At 52.5% G+C, this 24,437-nt stretch overlaps 2 protein-coding genes across 8 annotated transcripts in view; one reads left to right on the top strand and one right to left on the bottom strand.

The window, feature by feature from the left end:
• The window catches only part of MAB21L3 (mab-21 like 3), a 35,864-nt gene that overhangs the window by 2,009 nt on the left and 9,418 nt on the right, over window positions 1-24,437 (bottom strand). Inside the window, exons 3-9 of one of the 7 annotated variants that reach the window (XM_081112550.1) lie at window positions 23,443-23,610; window positions 17,321-17,430; window positions 15,601-15,806; window positions 8,234-8,374; window positions 6,571-6,862; window positions 4,333-4,511; window positions 3,704-3,898 (exon numbers count right to left, since the gene is read on the bottom strand). In XM_081112550.1, the coding sequence (XP_080968676.1) occupies window positions 3,704-3,898; window positions 4,333-4,511; window positions 6,571-6,862; window positions 8,234-8,374; window positions 15,601-15,681 (888 nt within the window). In that variant the 5' untranslated portion in view covers window positions 15,682-15,806; window positions 17,321-17,430; window positions 23,443-23,610. Of the gene's footprint in view, window positions 1-3,703; window positions 3,899-4,326; window positions 4,512-6,570; window positions 6,863-8,233; window positions 8,375-15,600; window positions 15,841-17,320; window positions 17,851-23,442; window positions 23,611-24,437 lie in introns of those variants that run through there. The other 6 variants (XM_081112552.1, XM_081112554.1, XM_081112553.1 and 3 more) reach the window with 6 other exon arrangements.
• Window positions 18,468-18,839, top strand: LOC308534576 (small ribosomal subunit protein eS24-like; the record flags this gene model as incomplete). The annotated part of the gene is made up of 1 exon (XM_081113115.1): window positions 18,468-18,839. The coding sequence occupies one exon, from the start codon at window positions 18,468-18,470 to the stop codon at window positions 18,837-18,839; it is 372 nt and encodes a 123-aa protein (XP_080969241.1).

Here is a 24,437-nt window from a genome sequence, read left to right as displayed (position 1 = left end):
TCCAATTCTCTCTCCAGCCCAGACTGCTCCACTGACTTCTTTACCTGGTATTTCTTGAAAATCTGAAAGTCATCTTTCAACATGTCCCAGCTGAGCTCATGGCCTTCCCCCCTACCTGGTCTGCCTCCAGAGCTGCTCATCCAGCCAGTCATGCAAGTCACTGACCTGGGGTCACCCCCGCCCTCGCCAACCCCAGGCAAGTCCTGCCAATCCTGCTGCCAACGCAGGTCTCAAATCCACCCACGTATCTCATCTGCGGCGTGGCCGTCCTCTTCGCCACATCGCACCCAGACCTGCGCAACAGCCTTCCCACCTGTCGCCAGGCACACGGAAGCCAACGTGGTCTTTTTGAAATATAAGGACCTCCAAGTCTTCCCATTGCTTCAGCTAAAAATATAAACCTTTACATAGTCTGGCTCACAAGGTTTGGTCCAACCTGCCTTTCCAGCCTCGTCTGACCCTGCATGCTCCTGAGCTTCTCCTTCTAGCCACACTGCCCTCGGTTTTTTAAAAATATATTTGTATTGATTTCAGAGAGGGGAGGAGAGGGACAGAGAGAGAAGCATCAATGATGAGAGAGAATCATTGATTGGCTGCCTCCTGCACACTCCCCACTGGGAATCGAACCCTGACTTCCTGGTTCCTAGGTGGACGCGCAACCACTGAGCCACACCATTGGGCAACACTGGCCTCATTTCATGCACTCTTCTCCCTCAGGGCGTTTCACACCCTACTTTCTACTTCAGCTTGGAGCACACCTACCTGCCCTCCCGTTTCCCAGGAAACTCATTCATCACATCCAATTGCCCTTTGACACCCATTAGACGCCCTCTTTGTCACTTATTTCTCATAAGCAGCAATGAGCCCAGTAGCCCTCATGTTCCTCCGTGCCATGGGGTCCCTACTGGGCGGTGACCTCCCTGAGAGAGAGGACTATACCTGCTTTTAGTCACTGTTGTGTCACCAGCCCCCCACAGGGGGCCTGGCCCGCACGGGAGGCACTCAGGAAATGCTGACCAACTGAGTGAAATAGTGAATTAACTAATGTGATGGTTTGGATGTTGGGTATGTTTAAAAATTCAGTCTAGACTAAAAAGTAAAAGAACAGTTTTAGGGTCACGGCAAGATACTACGTTTCGACTTAGATTAAACTGTTTGGCATAAACGAGTTGGAGGTCATCTCATGCTGGTCAAGATAACCTGGGTACGAAAGACAGGGGTGCATTCCTCTCCTGTCCTTAACCTTTCACCTCCCCCAGCAAACCGAGGCGAGTGAGCCCATGATAGTCCAGGCCCCGTGCCTCTGAGTGGGTTTTGGGAATAAACAAGCCAGTGGAAGGTAAGCTCTTGCTTCACGCTTCGGGGGAGAGCCTGTTGGGGGGAGGGGAGGACCCTTTGGGGGAGGGCCAGGCTTCAGGTGAGGTGAGCGTGATGGGCTCTTCTGTACAATCTCTTCCATATTTCCCAGCCGGACGCCCTGCAATGGTCCTGCACGCTCAAACCCTCCTCGGGGACAACCCACACCGCCACCAGCCGCGGCCATCGCACTGCCCGCTGACCAAGGGGGCAGACTGGGGGACAAGGCAGCTGCTCCTCTCATCCCACCCTTCCAACACCTGACTCCCTTTTAATGCCCCTTCCTGAGCACGTGCAGTGTTGCTGTGCTCTGTGGGTGGGGAGGGCAGAAGCAGAAACCCTTGAAGGAGTTGCCCTAAGACTCTAGATCAGCGGTTCTCAACCTGGGGGTCGAACGACCCTTTCACAGGGGTCGCCTAAGACCATCAGAAAACACATATATAATTACATATTGTTTCTGTGATTAATCACTATGCTTTATGTTCAATTTGTAACAATGAAAATACATCCTGCATATCAGATATTTACATTACGATTCATAACAATAGCAAAATTACAGTTATGACGTAGCAACGAAAATAATTTTATGGTTGGGGGTCACCACAACATGAGGAACTGTATTCAAGGGTCGCAGCATTAGGAAGGTTGAGAACCATAGTGATTAATCACAAAAACAATATGTAATTACATATGTGTTTTCAGATGGTTTTAGGTGACCCCTGTGAAAGGGTCATTTGATCCCCAAAGGGGTCGCGACCCACAGGTTGAGAACCGCTGCTCTAGATGCTTAGAAGCTACTGGGATGAAAGTGGTCCATGGGTGGGATGCAGTTTTGAGAGCAGTCACGGCGCCCTCGTCAATCTTGCCTTAAATATTCATGCCACTTCAAATGTCTCTATCCATCTTAATTGTAGAGCAATGCCACTGGGGTCAAGATGATGAGATTTTGCTCTGAGACAGACTGGAGTTTGCGTCTCAGCTCTACCTCTTCCCGGCGGAGAAAGACAAGCAAGAGAGAAGGTCAGGCCACAGGCAGCACGCGCCCCTCCCCCAGCACAGGTGTGTGCTTTCAGGGGCCTGTGCCCGAGAACATGTTAAGAATGTAGACACTAGAGGGAAAGGTCCCAGACATGAAGGGACTCTCAGCCAGACCGAGGAGGACAGATCATCAGAAAAGATAAGAAGGCGGAGCAAAGGCCAGTGGTTTTGGGAGGGGCTGTGGGGAAGCTGAACAAGATGTGGAATCACTCATGCACTCTGCCAACCAATATCTACCAAGCAACTACTGGGTGCACAGCACTGGGCGAGACAGGGGCTCAGGAGTGCATAAGACCAACATGGTGTCGTTGTCCATTGAGGGAGAGGAGGCACAGGTAGGAGCGTGCAGGGAGGACACCACATTTGGGAGAGAGGAGCGGAAGAGGGTAATCAAAGGCCACTCTCCAGGAGGGGCGCCCTGGTTCCCGGAGCAGCATTCTTCCTCTCCCTGGGGCTCCCTGTATCACGTGACTCCACCTGCAGAGCTGCCTGATCAATGCCCGTCTCCCCTGCTAGCCCGGGAGCCGAGAGCAGCACCATGTCTGTGTTTGCTCCCCAGGTGCCTCCAGGTGCGGCAGGTGTCTGGCTTGTAGTCATCTCAGCACACATTTGCTGAGTGAGTGAGTGAAGGTGGGCGTGAAGGTGCAATGCTGGGTTTGGGGGGAGGGGAGGCAGGTGCTGGCAGAGTGACGGGAAACCGTGCCCGATGCTGGAACCCGGAAGTTCCGGTCCTGGTCTAACCTGCTCACTCCCTGGTTTCCTCCTCTGCACGGAGCGTGTGCGCGTTGAGTGGCTGCACCTGGTCTGAGTGGGGACTGAGTCAGGACACGAGGAAAACGGGACTTTATCTGAGGTTTGAGCAGCTCGCACGATTTCCACAGACTGAAGACCTCTCGCGTGCAGAGGCCACGAGTTGCAATTCAGTCCTAACACTCAGCGGGGTTTCTGGCGCACAGTGGGCACTTGTGGTTTGTTGAGTGAAATAAAAGGAGGAGAGAGAGATAGAAAGAGACAGAGGGAAAAAAGGCACAAAGAAAGAAAAGGGAAGGAGGGGGAGGGGGGAAAGGGAGGGAGAGGCGGAGGAAATGGTACCCTGGCCAAGGGAGTTGTGGGCACACTTACAGCTGGTTTCTCTCTCTCCATGAGTGACCCTTTGTGGTATGGCAAGTGGGGACACTGGACGCCCATCCGAATGCATCACATGCATCACTCACACACATACACACACACAGGCCCAGTCCATGTGGCCAGGCCAGGCCCTACCAGACGCAGAGGGGACCCACCTCGGTCGCCCCGGCCACACACTCACCTGCAGGTGGTGGGACGTGATCACAGGCCTCCGCCCTGGACACCAGACGTCCTCCTTCATCTGCCGCAGCGCCTGGAAGCAGCGCCGGCGGCAGCCCCCGTCCTCGTCCAGGTGCTCCAGCAGCACCCGCTCGGCCTGCAGGAAGCTCAGCTGCCAGTGATAATGCCAACGGGCCAACAGGGAGAATCCAAACGACTGGAGGAAGAGGAGAACGCGGGAACGTGAGAAGGAGGACGCTGGCCGGAGGAGAAAGCCATCTCCGCAGCACCCACTGGTCTGGGGGCCAGCCCCGGGGCAGGCGAGCACCCCTCGTGGACACAGCGGGAGCCTCGGGGCCCGCCCCTCGCACGTGGGCAGTTAATGGCAGAAGCTGCGTTCGCTTCCTCTGGGAGGGGTTCTGCACCAGAATCACCTGGCGGCTTGTTAAAACCCAGAGGGCGGGGCCTGCCCACCCAGCCTCGTTCCGGAGATCAGAGGGGGCGCGGGAACCTGCATGTCGAACAGGTCCTCAGGTGCCGCTCCCCTGTGGGGCCCCCACTGGAGAACCGCGGGTCTGGGGAAACCTGTTTTCTTCGGGAAGCTGGCGGCTGTGAGGGCTGTGCGCGGCCTGGGGGCCCGCTCACCGGTACCTTGACGCACTTCGCCCTGTCGGAGGAGGGCCAGCGCGACAGACACCGAGGCCACGGGGCTTTCTTGGACCAGGCGGTGGGGATCTCCACTTCGGGGGCCAGCTCGATCTCCACCTGCCCTTTGGATGTTTCCATGGCAACATGGACTGTGATGCCGGTGGTGAGCACGCTGACCTTTCCTGGTGGGAAATGACAGACGGGCTCAGTAAAAGCATTCATAGAGGGAGTCTGGGAGCAGCGACTCTGACCAGCGCCCGCAGCAGGCCGGGCCATTTCCACGGTGTCAATGGCGCACCCAGGGGGGCACGGTTTATAGCAAAACTAGACAATGAGCCGAGTAAATATCCACAGAAGCCTTGCTAGGAAAATCGCATGGTTGGTGGGTTTTTCTGGTATCTTTCTCCTCCCTCCCCAAGGCTGTTATGGTACCTTTTCTTTGAAATTAATGGATTCTTTTCAGGAGGCTCAACTGAAAGAGACGCTGAATACAAACAAAAGGTAGAGTATTTGCTGCTGTAAGATGAAATCCGGCCATTCTTCCACATCCCACTCATTCCACTCGCAGACGGTGACCTCATCTGAGACAGCCTCGCCCCTTGCTAATTCATCGGCCTGTGGTGGCGTTCGGTTTAACCCTCTCTTGTCCAAGTCACAGGCTCCTGGGGGTATCTGTTCTCACCAGCATCACGCCAGCCCCGCCCCTGGCTGCATTACCATCCTAAGCCCTCGAAATCATAACCTGCTGCCCAGTCACTGGCTTCAAGAGTCCAGTGAGCCGCCCAGCGGATATGGCTCAGGGGTTGAGCATCAACCTCTGAACCTGGAGGTCATGGTTCGATTCCCAGTCAGGGCACATGCTCCGGGTGCCGGCTCGATCCCCAGTGTGGGCGGGAGTGCAGGAGATAGCCGATCAATGATTCTCTCTCATCATTGATGTTTCTTTTTTTCTCTCTGAAATCAATAAAAATATATTTTTTAAAAGAAGAGAGTCCCATGAGCAGAGGAAGCCCACACACCATCGCTTCCAACCAGGCGGAGAGAGGGAGAGAGAAACGCGCTTGGTCAAGTTTCCCAGCTCAGAGGCTAGAATCCATTTCTGATCTGTCCCCCTTCTTTCAAAGGATGCAGGTGGCTGTTGTTTTTTAATATATTTTTATTGATTTCAGAGAGGAAGGGAGAGGGAGAGAGAAACAGAAACATCAGTGATGACAGAGAACCACTGACTGGCTGCTTCTGCACACTCCACACTGGGATCCAGCCCACAACCCGGGCATGTGCCCTGACCGGGAATCGAACCCTGACCTCCTGGTCCAGAGGTTGCCACTCAACCACTGAGCCAGGCTGGCTGGATGCAGGCTTTTTGTCTGACTTCATGAGAGAAGGCCGAGCCCCTCGGTGGGGAGCTGGTACTTGCTCTTTGCCCGGAGAAGGGAACAGAAGCTCCCTCGCTGCCTGTGTGGGCTGCTCCACAGGGATCATTCTTTCCTTGCTGGGGTGGGAGGAGGAGCCTGTTGTCTCCTCTCAGCCGCCCAGACAGGAACACAAGGGCATCCGCCACTTCAGCATGATTTACTGACGGCTTCTCCTCAACCGGCTGGGTGTGACTCTCTCATACCCACTCTCCCTGCGCACAGCGTGGCAAAGCGAGCAGGTGACAGCCGGACCCGCCTGCCTGGCCCGCGCCCGGCTCCGCTCACCCACATGGCACTTAATCTCTCTACATCTCATTTTTTATCTGTAAACAGGTAGAAAAATAATTATTACTCTCTAGGGGTGCTATGCATATTAAATTAAATAATCCAGGGGACCATTCTCCCCATGGTCACAGTCCATTAAACACGGGCTATTTCCATCATGGAACCTTCCAGAATCCTTCTGTCTAGGCAAGGAAATGTGCACGGACCCCCATTCCTTCCTGTGCAGATGGAACAGGTGTTGCTCAGCTCTCTGGTTCTCCACTGACTTGTTCTCACCCCTGTGTGCGAGCACAGGCACCTCCCCTTTCTGAAGGCTGCACAGTCCCCGAGGCGAGGCAGCGGGATTTGCTCGGTCAGTGTTCCTGTTTCGGACCCTTCCTAGCTCCCCACGACCACACAGCCTGTGACCGTGGGGACCCTCGTACATATGTCCGTGTGTGTCTGTAGGAATCTCTCTAGAACTGGAATTACTGAATTGCCAAGTAAGCAGATCACGAGTCACCCTATAAAAAGTAGACCCCACTTTTCTCGGTCCTCTCACCTGACAGGTGACAGGTTTCGATGGCGGTTTCCACCAGTTTCCGGAACACCTGGAGCACCTTGGCGGGCACAATGTCCCCCTCGATGCTCACGTCTGCCTTGTGCCACTGCCACAGGTTCTTCGTGAACTGCTGCACCTCCAGCCACTGCTGCAGGCCCTCGGGGCTCCGCTGGGGGCAGGAGAGCCTGGCGCCCTGCAGCGTGTAGTACCGCCAGCGCTGCTCCCTGGCCTCCCGGTACCCGGACAGGCCTCTCACGGGGACTGTGACAAGGAACTGGCTGGGGGACAACACCTGGGGTCCGAGAGGAGAGAGAGAGCGAGTGTGAGTTCACAGGCTTGGGGGGTCACCGGCGTGCCCTGGAGCCACCTGCTGAGCCAGGCAGCTCCGTTAACCACTCCGCCCTCAGCAATGAGCTGCACTGCCTATGGCGAGGGCCCATCCTGTCCTGCCGCTGACCCCGGGATGCCTCGAGTAGCACATGACGTCACCGAGCCCTTGGCTTCGTGAGTCCGCAAGGAAGAGGCATGAAGGAAACCTGGGCTTTGCAGGGCACCTCATGTTTACGGGGAGAACTTTTCTCCCAGAAAGACATTTCCCAGGATGTAGTTCTAGGAAAAGTAATGTTGTGCTTCTATTCCTAGTCATGGGTCTACTTTTGTCTAATTTAGGAGGCAGTGGAAGTGGGTGGGAGAGGGGGGCGGAGATGTGCTGACATTCCAGGATCTAATCTAGCTTTCTCATTTGCATCCGGGGGTGAATTTCCCAAGATCTTGGTGTTTCAAAATGCAACAAGTCCCAGAATCTTACGGGTGGTCCCTACGCCCACCGACCTCGAAGTGTACGCACCAGTACATCATGTGCTCACATACTAATTCTTTTGCTCATTCATTCATTCAACAGAAGTTGAGTGTCTACCGCAGGCTGCACCCTGCTGGGGGCTGGGAACGGAGCCATCAACACACATGATCCCTACAAACGAGGGACCTAGTCTGGTGGGAGAGAGGGGCGTGAATACAGATAACTTTAACACAAATGAAAGGGGTTCTTGTGTGCCGTAAGAAAAATCGCGATCAAGGGGCACGGGGATCCAGAATAATCCAGAGCCTCGCTTCGCCTGTCCCTGAAAGGGAGAGAACCCTCGTGTCTGCTCAGCGAGATTGTCTGCAGGTGAGATTGTTCTGTGAGGACGGCTTCGCCCACTCCACGGTGGTGCATGAACGTGCGCGGGCTGGTCCCCTGGCGGCCTACAGCTCTGGGGGCTCCTCGGCAGGGACAGGGGTTCCGAGGCAGCTTGGAACCCCTGTTTCTAAAGGCCACCTCTCTCACTGCCTTCCCTCCCCACCTGCAACCCACAAAATACTTTCAGCCATTGTCTCAACAATTCCCTCTGCCCAGCCCCCAATCTATGGTTACTGTGAGAGTGGCACAGGCCTGGCTCAGGGCCCCAGGGTGCCTTCTGGCTTCCGCGCCCCAGAGGACTGACCGTGTCAGTCCGTCAGCTGGAAGGTGGAATGTGGGCGCTCACATGCGTGTGTAAGTGGTTAAAACCCAGTCCCCGAGGAAACAGGCAGTACTGCTAGTATTCTCAGTGGTATCAGCGCCTGTCACGTGCGGTTCCCGGAAGCCCCGCGTGGGCGCCCAGAGGCGAGGAAGACCGCTCACCGTGATGTTCCCGTTGTACATCAGGGAGTACGGGATGGCCTGGAAGCGGATGTCCTGGTTGCTGATTTCTGTGGTCAGGTGGCAGACGACCTTCTGCACCTCCTCCAGCATCTGGGACACCCGCTGGCGCCTCTGGTCCACCTGGGGGGCGGGAAGCAGCACAGGGGTTATTTCCGGGGCTGCCCCGGGCACTGGCATAAGGAAGTGACCGGACAGGACACAGTGGGGTGACCACAGGAGCAGGGGTCCGGGAGAGGTGACTCCAGGTCTGATGGTGCCTCAGTGCCTCAGAGTTCACTTCTAAAATAGAAGCACCCATCTGTCCGGCTGATGTGGCTCAATGGTTGAGCATCAACCTGTGAACCAGGAGGTCACAGTTCGATTCCTGATCAGGGCGCATGCCCGGGTTGCAGGCTCCATCCCCAGTGTGGGGTTTGCAGGAGGCAGCTGGTCAATGATTCTCTCTCATCATTGATGTTTCTATCTTTCTCTCCCTCTTCCTTCCTCTCTGAAATCAATTTTTAAAAAATCTTAAAAACGGAGAAACTAAGATGGCGGCATAGATAAACACCAGGAAATAGTCGCCTCCCACAGCAATTGAAAATTATCCCAAAGGACGGAGCAAACATCGTCCAAAACAACAGGAAGGCTGGCTGAGTGTACTTTCTACAACTAGAAGAAAAGAAAAGCACGCTGAGAGCCGGAGGAGCTGCGGAGGCTGAGTGCAGAGGTACGCGGCGGCTCGCGCACGTAGAAAGGGGGTGGCACCTGAGGACGCGGCTGTCTTTTTGAATCACAAGCTCCCGACTGCTCTGAACTCCGGTTCCGGGAAGTCTCTGGGGACCCAGGACTCATACGGGGAGAGGCTGCTCTGTCAGGCGGCAGCGGGCGAACTTGAGGGCGGATTTCCCTCAGAGGTGCTTGCAGCCATTACCGGGACACTGAGACGCGCGACTCCGGGCGCGGAGAATCAGCCATAGCTTCTTTCTCCGGCCTTTGACTCCCTGAGACCCCGCCCCACCCAGGCTGCAGCAGAGGCTTTTGCATGTGAATGTACCTAACTACAGCCCAGCCAAGCAGACCCGGAACTTCCAAGAGAAGGCCCAAGGCCCCGCAGTGGCTTGCATTGCTTCACAGCTGAGCCTCTTCGTGGCCCGCTGTGAGGCCTCAGGCAGGGGCTGAATTAGCACCTCCTTAGATCCAGGAGCCACTGTACCCAGTGGTCAGAGGGGGACCATTCTCCCACTTCAGACACAGCTGATTCCCACAGCCAGTTGGCCTGGAGGTCAATTCCTCCCAGTGATCCTACATCAACCAAGGCACCAAGAGTGCACCAAGAGTGTCCACCCCAGGTAACTGGGGAGGCTGAGCCACTGGGCCCTACAGGACACCTGGCGCGCAGGGCCACTCTATCAATACAGGGAAGCAGCCAAAATGCGGAGACAAAGAAACAGGTCACAATTGGCAGAAACGGAGGAGGCCAGACGACTGGATATAGAGTTCAAGGCCACGTTTATAAGGTTTGTCAAGAATTTTATGGAAACCGCCGATAAATTTAATGAATCCCTCAAGGAGTATAGTGAGACCATGGAGGACATGAAAAAGGACCAACTAGAAATTAAGCATACACTGACTGAAATAAAGAATAATTTACAGAGATCCAACAGCAGACAAGAGGATCCCAAGAATCAAGTCAAAGATTTGAAATACAAAGAAACAAGAAATACCCAACCGAAAAAGAAAAAAGAAAAGAGATTCAAAAAATATGAAGATAGTGTAAGGAACCTCTGGGACAACTTCAAGCGTACCAACATCAGAATTATAGGGGTACCAGAAGGAGAGAGAGGGCAAGATATTGAAAACCTTTTTGAAGAAATAATGACAGAAAACTTCCCCCACCTGGTGAAAGAAATGGACCTACAAGTCCAGGAAGTGCAGAGAACCCCAAACAAAAGGAATCCAAAGAGGACCACACCAAGACACATCATAATTAAAATGCCAAGAGCAAAAGATAAAGAGAGAATCTTAAAAGCAGCAAGAGAAAGACAGTCAGTTACCTATAAGGGAGTACCCATCCGACTGTCAGCTGATTTCTCAACAGAAACCATGCAGGCCAGAAGAGAGTGGCAAGAAATATTCAAAGAGATGAATAGCAAGAACCTGCAACCAAGATTACTTTATCCAGCAAAGCTATCATTCAGAATGGAAGGTCAGATAAAGAGCTTCACGGATAAGAAAAAGCTAAAGGAGTTCATCACCACCAAACCAGCATTATATGAAATGCTGAAAGGTATTCTTTAAGAAGAGGAAGAAGAAAAAGGAACTCTTACCATTTGCCACAGCATCGATGGAACTGGAGAGTGGATAAATACCACAAGATCTCACTTATTTGTGGAATATAATGAACAACATAAACTGATGAACAAGGACTGATCCAGAGACGTAGAGGCTTTGATTGGACTGTGGGGCCTTGGAGGGAAGGTAGGGGAGGGTGGGGGCAAGGGGGAAGGATCAACCAAAGGACTTATATGCAAGCATATAGGCCTAACCAATGGACACGGACAACGGGGGGGTGAGGGGATGAGCGGGGGGGGGGGGGTAGAGGGGACACATATGTAATATCTTAATCAATGAAAAAAAAAAGAAAGAAAGAAAAAAAAATCTTAAAAACATAAAATAGAAGCATGCGTTCAAGTGTGAGTTCACAGACTTGGGAGGTCACAGACGTCCCCTGCCGTGTGGTCCGTGCCCATTTTCACAGGCTGGCGCACAGTGAACAAGACAAGAGCGAACAAGACAGGGATACTTGCCCTCCAGTTGAAAATACAGGACCTAGGTATATATGTACACACATTTACACACGTGTACATATACATACAGGGTGGGGCAAAAGTAGGTGTACTGCTGTTCATGTGGAAAAATAATAATTAATAAATAATAATACAAGGATAAACTGTTCCGCATGCTCACAACTATAAAACTACTCATGCCCCCCTGTATGCGTGTACACACACTTCGTGTGTGTGTGTGTGTGTGTGTGTGTGTGCAATGTGATATCAGGAAGGGTAAGTCCCATGAAGAAAAGTCACATGGGATGAGGGATGAGAGAATAAAAAGGCTACTATTTTGGAATCAGGTGGCCAGGGAAGTCATCTCTAAGGAGGTGACGTTTGAGTGGGCCCTGCTGACAGCCTGGGAAAGCACATTCCTGGCCCCCAAAGCAGGAGCATGCCTGGCAAAGCCGGGGGGGGGCCAGCAAGAGTGCCCCTGGGGCTGGCGGCTGGGAAATGGCAGGGCCAGACCGTCACGCAGCGGTTGTGAACTGTGGGGAGACGATGACGTAAGGGGGCGATGACGCCTCCTGTCCAGGTTGCTGACTATGAAACGGGTTCGCACGTGTGGAGATTCAACAGTGTAACGTCCAGCGACTGCTTCCCGCTATGTCCATAAACCACGGCTCCCTTCTCCTCGGAACTCACCCCTCCTGGACCTGCTGACTCCGCACAGCAAGTCTCCAAAAATTGGGAAATACCCCCAGAAAACTGAACACCAAAAATGCATGCCTTTAGAGATATGTAAGGTTTAGGGAAATAGATGTTGGTGGGAAACACAATGGAATTTTTAGTCAACTCCAGGAGAGACAGAAAAATCCAAATAATCTTTGGATGGGAAGTCTGTAAGTATTTTTCTGAAATAGAGGTGTGGCTCCGTGGTTGAGTGTCGACCCATGAACCAGGAGGTCACGGTTCGATTCCCAGTCAAGGGCACGGGCCCAGGTTGAGGGGGTGAGCCGATCGATGATTTTCTCTCATATTGCTGTTTCCATCTCTCTCTCCCTCTCCCTTACTCTCTGAGATCAATAATTTTTTTTTTCAAGGGGATGGGAGACAAGCAGGTGAAGACAGAGGTAAGCAACTCCTCCAGGAAGTTGGCTAGGGAAGGGAAAGCAAACAAGGACACCGACAGGTATTTTCAAATGCCACGCAGGTTCAAGCACGTTTAAGTGCTGACTGAGGGCAGGTGGAGGAGCCGGGGTGGGGAGGGGAGAGCCACTGAGTAAGGGTTTCCCAGCCAGGAAGAGCTGGGCAAATGCAGAAACCTGGTGAGGAATCCACCGGTGCCAGGAGGAAGGAAAGATGGGTGCAAACACAGAGGAAAGGGCAGGGAATGCGGGAATCCGAGACTTCCTGTCTGATGACTGTTTTCTTTCTGAGCAGGAGTCCAGGCAATGGGCTGAGAGGGAGGACAGAGGTGGGAGGCAGGGACTGCGGGTGACAGACTTGGGAACAGCTTCTCTAAGGAGTGAGGGGCTGCCTGGACACATGTGAGGCTGCCAGGCAGTGGCCAAGACAGTGGTGGGTGGGCCCATGAGGCTATGGGTGGGCCCATGAGTCTGTGGGTGGGCGCATGAGTCTGTGGGTGGGCGCATGAGGCTGTGGGTGGGCGCATGAGTCTGTGGGTGGGCGCATGAGTCTGTGGGTGGGCGCATGAGTCTGTGGGTGGGCCCACGCAGCTGTGGGATACCAGTGGGCCCCACTGTAAGATGCTCTCAGCACAAAGGTAACAGTTGAGGGGCTAAGCCTGGGGTTTGCTGGGCAAGATCTGCAGGTGGATAGGAGAGCACGGGAGGGTTTCCGCGGCGGGCCATGCTTCGCACTCTGGGCAGAGAATGGACAAAGCCGGGTTAGTAGGTGAGGGGAATTGGATGACCAGAAGTCTGACCAGGAACAGCAGGGAAAAGTAACACAGGAGCTGACGATAGAATGTTGTGAGTTACGCTACACTGGTCAGCATGCAGATTCCGTCACTCTCACTAAGCACAGTTTATGCACAAGCAGCCATGAGAACACCCATCCATCCCTTAAGGGCGCCATCCATGGTTGGCCTCCCTCTCTCCAGGCGGCTCTATGTACGCGTCCCCATCCCGGGCTGCGTCCCTCTCCCCGAACCAGTGTCAGGCCCATTGCTGTCCCACGCATCACTTGCTACTATTAATAGCTCAAGTTTGTGGACAACTTTTACTGTTTCAAATATAAATTATTTGGACATCAAGATTGTTCCCTATAATAACATGCTGACCCACTTGCATTGCAAATAATTCCTTGAGAGAGAGGCACGGAGATGGCACTAAACAGTGTGCCAGGAACGAAATGTCACACAGGCGTGGTCACACCCCCGAGCATGTGGCCCGTGCAGATGTCACCCATGATCAGTGCCGCTGGGGAAAATGCTGAGGACTTCCTTCCCGACAACAGGAAGTCAGACTTTTAATTCTGGAATTGCATTTAAATCCAAGAACCGGTTTGTTTGTTTCTAAATGCCGGCCGGTGTGGCTCAGTGGTTGAGCATCGACCCAGGAACCAGGAGGTCATGGTTCGATTCCTCGTGAGGGCACATGCCCAGGTTGCGGGCTCGATCCAGAGCACAGAGTCTCTCTCTCGTAGCAGACCCATCCCAGACCTGTGTTTTGGGCACAGTATTCTGCACAAAGCAGTGCCCACTGTGTTTATGGAGATGCGTACAGAGGGGTTTAGCAGAAGAAATGCGGCTTTGGGGTAGAAAAGAGTAGACTGAAACCTCAGCATTCTCTGCCCAGCTGTGTGACTTCGGACCAGTTACTTAACCCACACAAGCCTCCGTTCCCTCCTCTGTGAACACGGGGGCGATGGGCACGCACCCCACAGCTGTTGGTTAGATTAAGTGAGACACTGTACGGGCCTCAAGCTGCCAGCACCTTTCACACTATTCCTGCATTGTCTTCAATGAGTCCTGAACATAATTCTGGTCACATATGTGCAAAGATACCATGTGAATTTCAAGGGGAATAAAATATCCAAGACTCTCTTCTTCACCCCAGAAACTGAGCAACAATAAAACAATATAACATTGACGTTACCACCCCAAGATAATAACAAGAACAGCCTCAGGAGTCCATGTACAATTGATTGTCAGATAAATGTGTTCACTAATAATACGAGAGGAGTCCACAGGAAGGCAAACACGGTTTGTGCTGCAGTGCCCAGGACATTGCGTTGAGAAAGTGGACTCAGCTGAGTTTGATGGGTGTCTATGGGGCAGAAAAGTGGGGAGCAGAGAGGCTTTCTCCCCTGGTGGGGCGTGGGGGGAAGCTGGGGCTTGAGACCTCATAAAAGTTCTGGTGGGGCAGGAGTGGCAGACAGCCCCCTGCAGGATGAGGAGGGGTGAGGAAGGGGTAGAGGGGTGAGAAGGAGTAAAGAGGGGTAAGGAGGGGTGGGAAGGCAGTAGAAGGTGAGGAGGGGTGAGGAGGGGTGGGAAGGGGTGGGAAGGGATTAGAAGGTGAGGAGGGGTGAGGAGGGGTGGGAAGGCAGTAGAAGGTGAGGAGGGGTGAGGAGGGGTGGGAAGGTGGTAGAAGGTGAGGAGGGGTGAGAAGGGGTGGGAAGGCGGTAGAAGGTGAGGAGGGGTGAGGAGGGGTGAGGAGGGGTTGGAAGGGGTGGGAAGGGATTAGAAGGTGAGGAGGGGTGAGGAGGGGTGGGAAGGCGGTAGAAGGTGAGGAGGGGTGAGGAGGGGTGTGAAGGGGGTAGAAGGTGAGGAGGGGTGAGGAGGGGTGGGAAGGTGGTAGAAGGTGAGGAGGGGTGAGAAGGGGTGGGAAGGCGGTAGAAGGTGAGGAGGGGTGAGGAGGGGTGGGAAGGCGGTAGAAGGTGAGGAGGGGTGAGGAGGGGGTGGGAAGGCGGTAGAAGGTGAGGAGGGGTGGGAAGGGGTTAGAAGGTGAGGAGGGGTGAGGAGGGGTGGGAAGGCGGTAGAAGGTGAGGAGGGGTGGGAAGGGGTTAGAAGGTGAGGAGGGGTGAGGAGGGGTGGGAAGGGGTTAGAAGGTGAGGAGGGGTGAGGAGGGGTGTGAAGGCGGTAGAAGGTGAGGAGGGGTGAGGAGGGGTGGGAAGGCGGTAGAAGGTGAGGAGGGGTGAGGAGGGGTGTGAAGGCGGTAGAAGGTGAGGAGGGGTGAGGAGGGGTGGGAAGGCGGTAGAAGGTGAGGAGGGGTGAGGAGGGGTGAGGAGGGGTGAGGAGGGGTGTGAAGGGGGCAGAAGGTGAGGAGGGGTGAGGAAGGGTGGGAAGGGGGTAGAAGGTGAGGAGGGGTGAGGAGGGGTGTGAAGGGGGCAGAAGGTGAGGAGGGGTGAGGAGGGGTGTGAAGGGGGCAGAAGGTGAGGAGGGGTGAGGAGGGGTGAGGAGGGGTGTGAAGGGGGCAGAAGGTGAGGAGGGGTGAGGAGGGGTGAGGAGGGGTGGGAAGGGGGTAGAAGGTGAGGAGGGGTGAGGAGGGGTGAGGAAGGGTGGGAAGGGGGTAGAAGGTGAGGAGGGGTGAGGAGGGGTGTGTGGGAGAGACGGGTACCCGTCCTCACCTTATCCAGCAGGCAGGCTTCGAAGCTGTCCGCGACCAGGGGTTGCATGGCTCCCTGCTGAGTCCCGAGTGGAGGCTCCATCCTGTGGCTTGAGGGGAGGACAGCGCTGTGAGCGGCTCCTCCCACCAGCGTCAGCCTCTCCGCTAGATTCTCTGGGGACGTGCGCGTGGACCAAGACTGGCCTTCTCGATTCTTCACTTAAGCTCCTATTTCCAAACAGGGAGCACCCATCTGTTATCTCTGGGAGGATTTAAAAACTCATTTAAAAAGGACAGGTGATGAAATAGAATTCGAGCCCACCCTAATTTTATTCCCCTCAGCGCTGCGCTTTGGCCGAAGTGCAGCGTTCCAAGCTGTCCCTCCGTCCAATACGTCGGGCAGAACGCCCTCAGCTGGCGTCTGCACCCCTCACGCTCCTGTCCTACAACAGGTGCCCCCCGGGGCTCAGTACCTCACATCCCCTCGTCCTTCTCCTGTTGACAGTAAATACCTCATGCCCGCCACCCAGAAAACCCGCGGATTGATTTTCCTTCTTTACAATAAACAAAGCAGGAAACTGCCCAACAACCAGCCTGGCACCCATAATTGTGCCCACAAACAAGCGATTAGGTCTTGTCAACCAGATCAGGGCACGATTTGCACATAGAAAAGTGCTCACGCACACACACACACACTCACACACAGGCACATACACAGGCACACACGCGCACACACAGGCACAGGCACACACACGCACAGGCACACACACAGGCACAGGCACACACACGTGCGCACAGGCACACACAGGCACAGGCACACACACACAGGTACACGTATGCATACCCACCAATGGCAGGACAGGGACCCTCTGCTCACCTGCTGACCTTTCACTATAACCTCCCTCTTCCCACTTGAGAGCTGGCAGTAAAAGTGAAGTCAGTGTAAACAGGCCCCTGGAGTGGGAGGAAGCAATCACGCCTGGCTTGGCCAGCAAGGCCGCGCTGGGACGCAGCTCAGGCGGTAAGTCCCCGCCTGACACAAACCCGCAATGGTCTGGCCCGCTCTCCCAGGAGCGTAAACATGACCTCTGCTAAGGAAACAGCGCCCGGAGCCCCGCTTAGCCTGCGGGTGTCCAAACCCACCGAGTGCGCCTCCCAGGGCTCAGCAAGGCTGGCTGCCCAGCAACTCCGCCTTCCGGAGCCTCATAATTTGCATATCTCACGCCCTGCCCTGCCCTGCCCTGCCCTGCCCTGGGGCAAGAAAGCCACCACAGAGCCCCCTGGCCGCTCTGTGCTCCACCCACTCCCTCATCCCAGGGTGCAGCCCAGCTGCTTCCCACAGGTCCCTCTGCGACCCTCCTCTGACAGGCACGGGGAAAGCCACCCTCAGCACTGCCTCAAGTTTCCAGGTCCTCCCATTTGTCACTCTGCTCCTCCTGCCATCAGCTCTGGGTATCTCAGCTTCCCTGACCACTGCCAGGTGCTCCCAACAGCAGGTGGACCAGAGCCTCTCACTCGGGGCTTCGCGCAGCTCAGAATCCTGCCCCACCCTAGTTGTAACTGGACCCAAGCCCTCCTGTTTCTCCCAGGTGCTCTTGTTTCTGTCCTCATTCCTGCTTCGTCCTGGTCGTTAGCTGGACTCCCTTTCCCCTGGCGGGGCCTTTCTTCTCGTTCTGCGGTCGCCCCTGACACGCAACCCCAGATGTGCACACTTCGTTACTATGTGCCTGTGGCTTTCCTACCGAGATTGCTCCGGACTGCAGCTGGTCACAGAGGATCTTCTCTGGCGCCGGGGCCAGCGGCACTTGCCAGATGTGAGCAGGGAAACCACCAGCAGGGCCAGCGGAGGAGCCTGGAGAAGAAAGAGGCAGGTGCTCAGGTGGCTTACTGCCGTCAGGCCTGGATGTAGGACCCGGAAAATAGGGGTGTTGTATAAACACAACCCATTCCTCACTCCATGACACAGTTCCTTACAGGCAAAGGTTCCAAACATCAGGCAGTCTCTCTCTCTCTCTCTCTCCCTCTCTCCCTCTCTCTCTCTCTCTCTCTCTCTCTCTCTCTCTCTCTCTCACACACACACACACACACACACACACACACACACACACACACGGGGCCTCTGACGAGTGGAAAAGACACTTTCTTCACAGATACCGATCTCTGGTTAATTGGATATTGGGTCAACAACTATGCATTGAGCAACAGGCTGCCTAAGGCACTGTCCTGGCCCTGGGAGGGATTCGCGTTGACTCAGATTCCTCTCCTTCCTCGGGATACACGGCTCCTCACTTCTCATGACTCACACCAACGCAAGTAGGCACAGGTCAACCAGCTCGACTCAGCTTCTGCTCTGAGGACGGAGAAGTTACGTTTTCAAGGCAGTTTAACAAGGTGCTCACAACCCCGACCGTCCAGAGGCGCAGTCCCGGGCAGGCAGGCGCCCTGGCCCACCAGCAGGGGCGTCTGTTACCGACTGACCTGGTGGCCCAGATATTTATTCCAAGAAGGTGAAGGGTTGGCTGGATCCAAATCGCTCTTAAACACACACGTTTGGCAAAGTGCACCAAGGCGACAAACTCTGCCTTATTCTCTCAAAGTTTTCCTTCAATCCTGGGATGACTCAACTGTGACAGTTCAGAGACCCAGACAGAGTTGCGGATCCAGGCTGGAGGGAGCCCCCAGCCTTGAACGAGACAGGGACCCTGTGTGCTCCGTGCCCCCAGAGTAGCTGAGCATCTAACACATAACTGACCCTCAGTTAATAGCGGTGAGTATTTGATTGCATTACACACTGACGTGACATTCTTATAGATGAAATATTTTGAGCTGCATGGAATCACTTTATAAAGTTGGGAACCCCAATTTTTCCTCCCTGGCTGCTTGAAGATCATGAATGACACAGTAACTATCCAGACCAGGAAGTTCATGACCAACAGACGACTTCAGCGGAAGCAAATGGTCCTTGATGGACTTCACCCTGGGAAGGCAACAGTACCCAAGACAGAAATTCAGGAAAAACTAGCCAAAATGTATAAGACCACACCTGATGTCATCTTTGTGTTTGGATTCAGAACCCACTTGGGTGGTGGCAAGAGCACTGGCTTTGGCATGATTGATGATTCCTTGGATTACGCAAAGAAAAACGAACCCAAACACAGACTTGCAAGACATGGCCTATATGAGAAGAAGACCTCAAGGAAACAGAAAGGAACGCAAGGACAGAATGAAGAAAGTCAGGGGGACTGCACAGGCCATTGTTAGTGCTGGCAAAGAGTGAGCTGGAGATTGAACTACAGGAGTCAAGATTCCTCAGTGACTTTATCTGTGATGGTTGTGCAGATTTTTCATGAGAGGATTAATAAACCATAAACTTTAAACAAACAAACAAATAAATAAAATTGGGAACCTTTTCATGTTTTCTTTGAAAGGACGCTCTCTTTGGCATATCCGAATTGCTAGTATCAGCACTCTTTTGCTCCGGGGGCCATCATTATGTAAAATAAGGGTTACCTGACCACAAGCACTGAGATACCCTGACAGTCGATCTGATAAGCAAGACAGCTGCGAAGTGGCTGGCGGGTGGTCACGTATACAGCACGGACGCTGGCAAAGGGATGAGGAGCGGCTTTCCCAGGCGGCACAGAGCGGGATGGCGCCAGATTTCATCACGCTCCTCAGAACAGCGCTCAACTTAAAACTTATCCATTATTCATCTCTGGAAGTTTCCATGTAATATTTTCAGACAGAGGTTGACAGCAGGTAACGGAAACCGCCGAGAGTGAAACCGTGGATAACGGGGGGGATCACACATTTCGAGGAAACTCTCAGTCATTATTGTTGCAAATATCTCTTCTGTTTCTTTCTCTGTTTTATCTCCTTCTGGTCTTTTCATTACATGTGTGACACCTTTTGTAGTTGTCCCATAATCCTTAGATATTTTGTTCTGTGTTTTATGATCTTGGTTCTCTTTGCTTTTCAGTTCTGGAGGTGTCTGCGGAGATGGCCCCTGGCCCAGAGAGTCTTTTCTCAGCCAGTCTACGAAGAAGCCCAGGCATTCCTCATGTCTCCTTCTACCTCCAGCATTTTGTTTTGGATCTCTCTTAGGACTTCCATCTCCCTGCTTGTGTTACCCATCTGTTCTGGCACGTGTCTACTTCATCCGCTAGGGCTCTTAGCATTTAATCATACTGTGGTTTCAAATTCCATATCTGATAACCCCAACATCCTGCCACATCTGATATGAATTATGGTTTCCTGCCTGTCATATGCTTGCAGTTTTCTCCAATAGTTGGACATAATGCACGGGTGCAAGGATTGCTGTGAACAGGCCTGTGGTGATGGGGGGTGCGCTATAGAGGAGGGGAAGCGTGCTCCAGTCCCCTGATGAGGTCTCAGTCTTTTAGTGCGTTTCTGGTCTGTGAACCCCACTAGTGTTGCTCGGTTCTCCTTTCCCTCCCTCCTGAAGTGGGGCGGCGTGGCCGGAGGGGCTGCAGCCGGCTGCTGTCCTCTCCCCTGCGGAAGGCTAGACTGTATGAGAGCTGGGTATTCCCCTTCCCCCAGGTCAGCTGGGCTCTGATGATACCCCAGCAAGTGGGGCTCTGGTTAACTAGTTTTGCCAACATGATTCTGCATAAGAAGAAGAGAGTCAGTCTTATAACATAAACGTTTGAACGTTGGAAATTATTATTAGCCCAACTGTGAAGTAATATATCTGTGTTAGTTTTCTTTATTAAGATGTATCATGCTGAGACAGGAAAGATACAAGCAGAAAAAGAAACTAAAATATATGTAGGTCAGCGGCAGTAAGAGAACATTCATAAATCATGTCGCAGTATACGTCTATATTTTCAAGGTAGCTACACAACTTCAAGGGCAAGCATTTAACAGAAATATTTGAAAGTACACTGGGAGCCCTACTGGCGTGGCTCAGTGGTTGAGCGTTGACCTATGAACCAGGAGGTCACAGTTCAATCCCCAGTGGGGGGCGTGCAGGAGGCAGCCAATCAATGATTCTTTCTCATTACTGATGTTTCTATCTCTCGCTCCCTCTCCCTTCCTCTCTGAAATCAATAATATATATATATTTTTAAAAATTAAAAAAAAGAAACGGGGTACAAATGCCTCATGAGTAGGGGACAGAGAGGAACTAGGCCAGTGATGGCGAACCTATGACACGCGTGTCAGAGGTGACACGCGAACTCATTTTTTTGGTTGATTTTTCTTTGTTAAATGGCATTTAAATATATAAAATAAATATCAAAAATATAAGTCTTTGTTTTACTATGGTTGCAAAGATCAAAAAATTTCTATGTGTGACACGGCACCAGAGTTAAGTTAGGGTTTTTCAAAATCCTGACACGCCGAGCTCAAAAGGTTCACCATCACTGAACTAGGCAGAGGGAAAATGGGAAGAAACTAAAAAACAAAAAGACTTCAAGCTACTGTTCACCATGTAAAACAGCCTATGTTCTCCAAGTAGTTACCTCAAGGAAGTAAGACTTCTGGTAGGTTTTTATTTACCTTATTTTCTTTTTGTTTATTTAAATTCTTTATTGTTGGAAGTATTACATATGTCTTCTTTTTCCCCCATTGACCTCTCCCCACCCACTCCCACCCCCGAGCACAGGCCGTCACCCCTACTGTCTGTGTCCATTGGTTATGCTTACATGCATGCATACAAGTCCTTTGGTTGATCTCTTACCCCCCACGGGTAATTTTTTTAATACTTTCCTGTGTAAAAAAACATTTTTTATAAGTATGACTCATTTACATAGTCAGAAAAAAAATTGCATGATCTATTTTTAAGCTATGTGAACAGGCCTGTAGTGGCTCAGGCACACGGAATAACAGCAGAGCTGCTGCACCGATGTCCTTTTGATTCTTGGCCGGGTTAACCTTTTCTTATCTTTCAGGTCTCAACTCACATGCCAGCTGCTGAGAATTCCTTTGAGGTGGGTTTGTTCTCTGTCGCACTCGATCCCGTCCCACTGTCCTTTGTGTCTAGAGCACTTATCACAGTTTGAAATTCTTTGTGTGGCTCTGAGACCAAGATCTGTCCACCCCTCTAGTGTAGGAGCCGCCAGAGGTCAGGGGTCAGGTCTCCTCGGCTCTCCGACGAATTCCCAGTTCCAGGCCCAGTGCTGGACGCATGGAGGCCTCCAAGACTCCTTGGGTCATTTCTCTGTGCTTAGGAACTTCCCACATGTTCCTAACTTGCGCCTGGATGAGACTCTGCTCGCTAATGTCTGGGAGTGTGTCTTGCGCCTTTCAGTGCTCAGTAGGTCCCGGCTGGCTTGGTGTGTTGACAGATAACCCTGGGTTTTCCCAGGAGCATTAGCGGTTTCATTCCCACGGCTGCTGTCACCTCCTCCTGCTGCTCCGGGAGAAAGATAAACTGGGATCAAGGTCTCAATTGTCCCAAACGTTTCCGTTCTTTGACCACCCTTCAGCTCTTTTTGACTATCCTTACACAGTCCTGGGTAAACTGCAGGTCGTTTTATGGGGCCTTCCCGCTCCTCCGTCCCTCAGCGTGGAGTTTATTGGCCTCTCTCGTTATAAACTAAACTATGCCACCCACCACCACCCCGATTCATGTGTTAAATTCCGAGACCCTAGTACTTCAGCGTGTGACTGTGTTTGGAGCCAGGATCTTGAAAGAGGCGATGAAGTGAAAAGCATGCCATTTGAATCCTAATCCCATCCAACCGGTGTCCTTGTAAGAAGAGGAAGAGACACCACGCTTGGACGGCACAGAGGAAAGGCCACGTGAGGGCACACGAGAAAAGGGGCCACCTGCCAGCCAAGGGGACGCCAAGCTTGATGACACCTTGACCTTGAACGTCTAACCTCGAGAACTGTGCAAAAATAACTGTCGTTGTTTCAGCCACCCAGTGCGTGGTATTTAGTCACGGCCGCTCCAGCCGACTAAGACACTTGTGCTGAGGAACTCACCTGGGCTTCCCAGGGCTGGGCGGAGAGGCATCTAGACAGACAGACAGCTCAGGGGCACCACCCTCTGTTGCACAACCAACTGCCCCAGGAAGGGGCAACGCTCTCAGGGCCTCTTCTGAAGGCTGGTTTTCCTGCTTTTCTGGGCCACATTTCTGCTTCTCTTCCCACCCGCCCCAGAAGTCGGGCCAGCTTTCTCATTCTCTTTTTTTCAATGCCAGAACCATAGAAAGCTCCCCGATACCAGCATCCGGGTCCCCCCTTCACTGTTTTTCTCCAGGAGGCCTAGCTGGAGCTCTTCACATGAGCCCCCGATGGCAGTCTTGGGAAGGAGAGTTCTTGGCTTAGGCATCCAAATTAGGGATCGACTACAGGAAGGTCTCTGAGCATTCCCTCGGGACCCCAGGAAACCAACGAGCCCAGGAAGGCTGCCCGGGACAACCCCTGGCCTTCCCCGAGAAAGGGAAACCCTCTCAAAGGCACGCGGGAGGGGCCCCCCGGGACGCTCAGGCCCCCCTCCCCGTCTCACTACTCAGGAGCCACAATATTTGTTCTTGAAACACGATTCAGGAAAACAACTGCCAAGGAACACGTGGCTTTCCCCACAGGTTACGGCAGTTTGTAGTCGACAATCAGGCTGAGAAAATACAATTTGACCTCGTGGGCAGGAGCTCCAATAAAAGTGATCAAGGTCAAAACAGCCAGACAAACAACAACAACAAGAACGAATAGAAAAGACGTAAGTGAAGTTGGTACTTAAACATCAACGAGTCTTTTCAGTATTAAACATTTCATAAGAAAAAACAAAAAACCAAACACAACCACCTGGTGGGACAAAGCGCCAAGTGATGGGACCAACTGCGACAACGCTTTAACATTTGGCTTTAGTCCCTCACCTTATCATATAAACACTCACCTTTTTCTTGCTGCCAAGTCTTTGCCTCAGGATCTAAATCTCCACGGGGTCATGGAGTGAGGACAGAAACAAGTCTGATTTGCAGGATGGTAGGATATTTGCACTCTAGCATCATGAATGACAACAAGGTATTTCAAGCCCAGGTCGGAGGAAGGCTACGACAAAGTCCTATTAACAAAGGATATGTGAGTTAAGTCCACAGTGCAATGCCTATCACAGCCACCTCCCAATTCATTCTCTCCCATCACCATGACAACCAGTCACAAGCAGCCAGAACTCTAGCAACCAAGAAGTAACTTTCCAGCCTGGCTGGTGTGGCTCAGTGGTTGAGCGTCAACCTATGAATCAGGAGGTCAGGGTTCGGTTCCTGGTCAGGGCACATGCCCAGGTTACAGGGTCAATCCCCAGTAGGGGGCGTGATGTTTCTCTCTCTCCCTCTCCCTTCCTCTCTGAAATCAATAAAAATATATTTTTTAAAAACTTTCCAGGAAAAAATTAAAAAAAAAAAAAGGAGCTCAGGGTCAGGTGGCTTCACAGGTGAATTTTATAAAACAATTTAAAAAGAACCTCAGTCACTCACAAACTCTTCCCCCCAAAAAAGAAGAAAAAGAAACATTTCCCAGCTTATTTTATGAGCTCAGTATTTTTTTTTTTGCATTTCTGTGGTTTTCAGTTTTATTTTTTTTTTAATTTATTGCTTAAAGTATTACAAAGGGTATTACCTATGTGTCCATTTTACCCCCCTACCCTAGACAGTCCCCTAGCCTCCCCTATCCCCCAGTGTCTTATGTCCATTGGTTATGCTTATATGCATGCATACAAGTCCTTTAGTTGATCTCTTACCCCCCTACCTCCTGCCCCCCAACCCTCCCCGGCCTTCCCGCTGCAGTTTGACAATCTGTTTGAGGCAGCTCTGCCTCGAGCTCAGTATTAACCTAATACTAAAACTAGACAAAGACATCGCAAGCAAAGAAAACTATAGACCATTCTCCCTA

The sequence above is a fragment of the Myotis nattereri genome (genome assembly GCF_964212035.1).
Source record: "Myotis nattereri genome assembly, chromosome: 18".
Taxonomy (NCBI): domain Eukaryota; kingdom Metazoa; phylum Chordata; class Mammalia; order Chiroptera; family Vespertilionidae; genus Myotis; species Myotis nattereri.
Note: the sequence above shows the minus strand (reverse complement) of the source record. Positions and strands in the feature narration are given on the sequence as shown.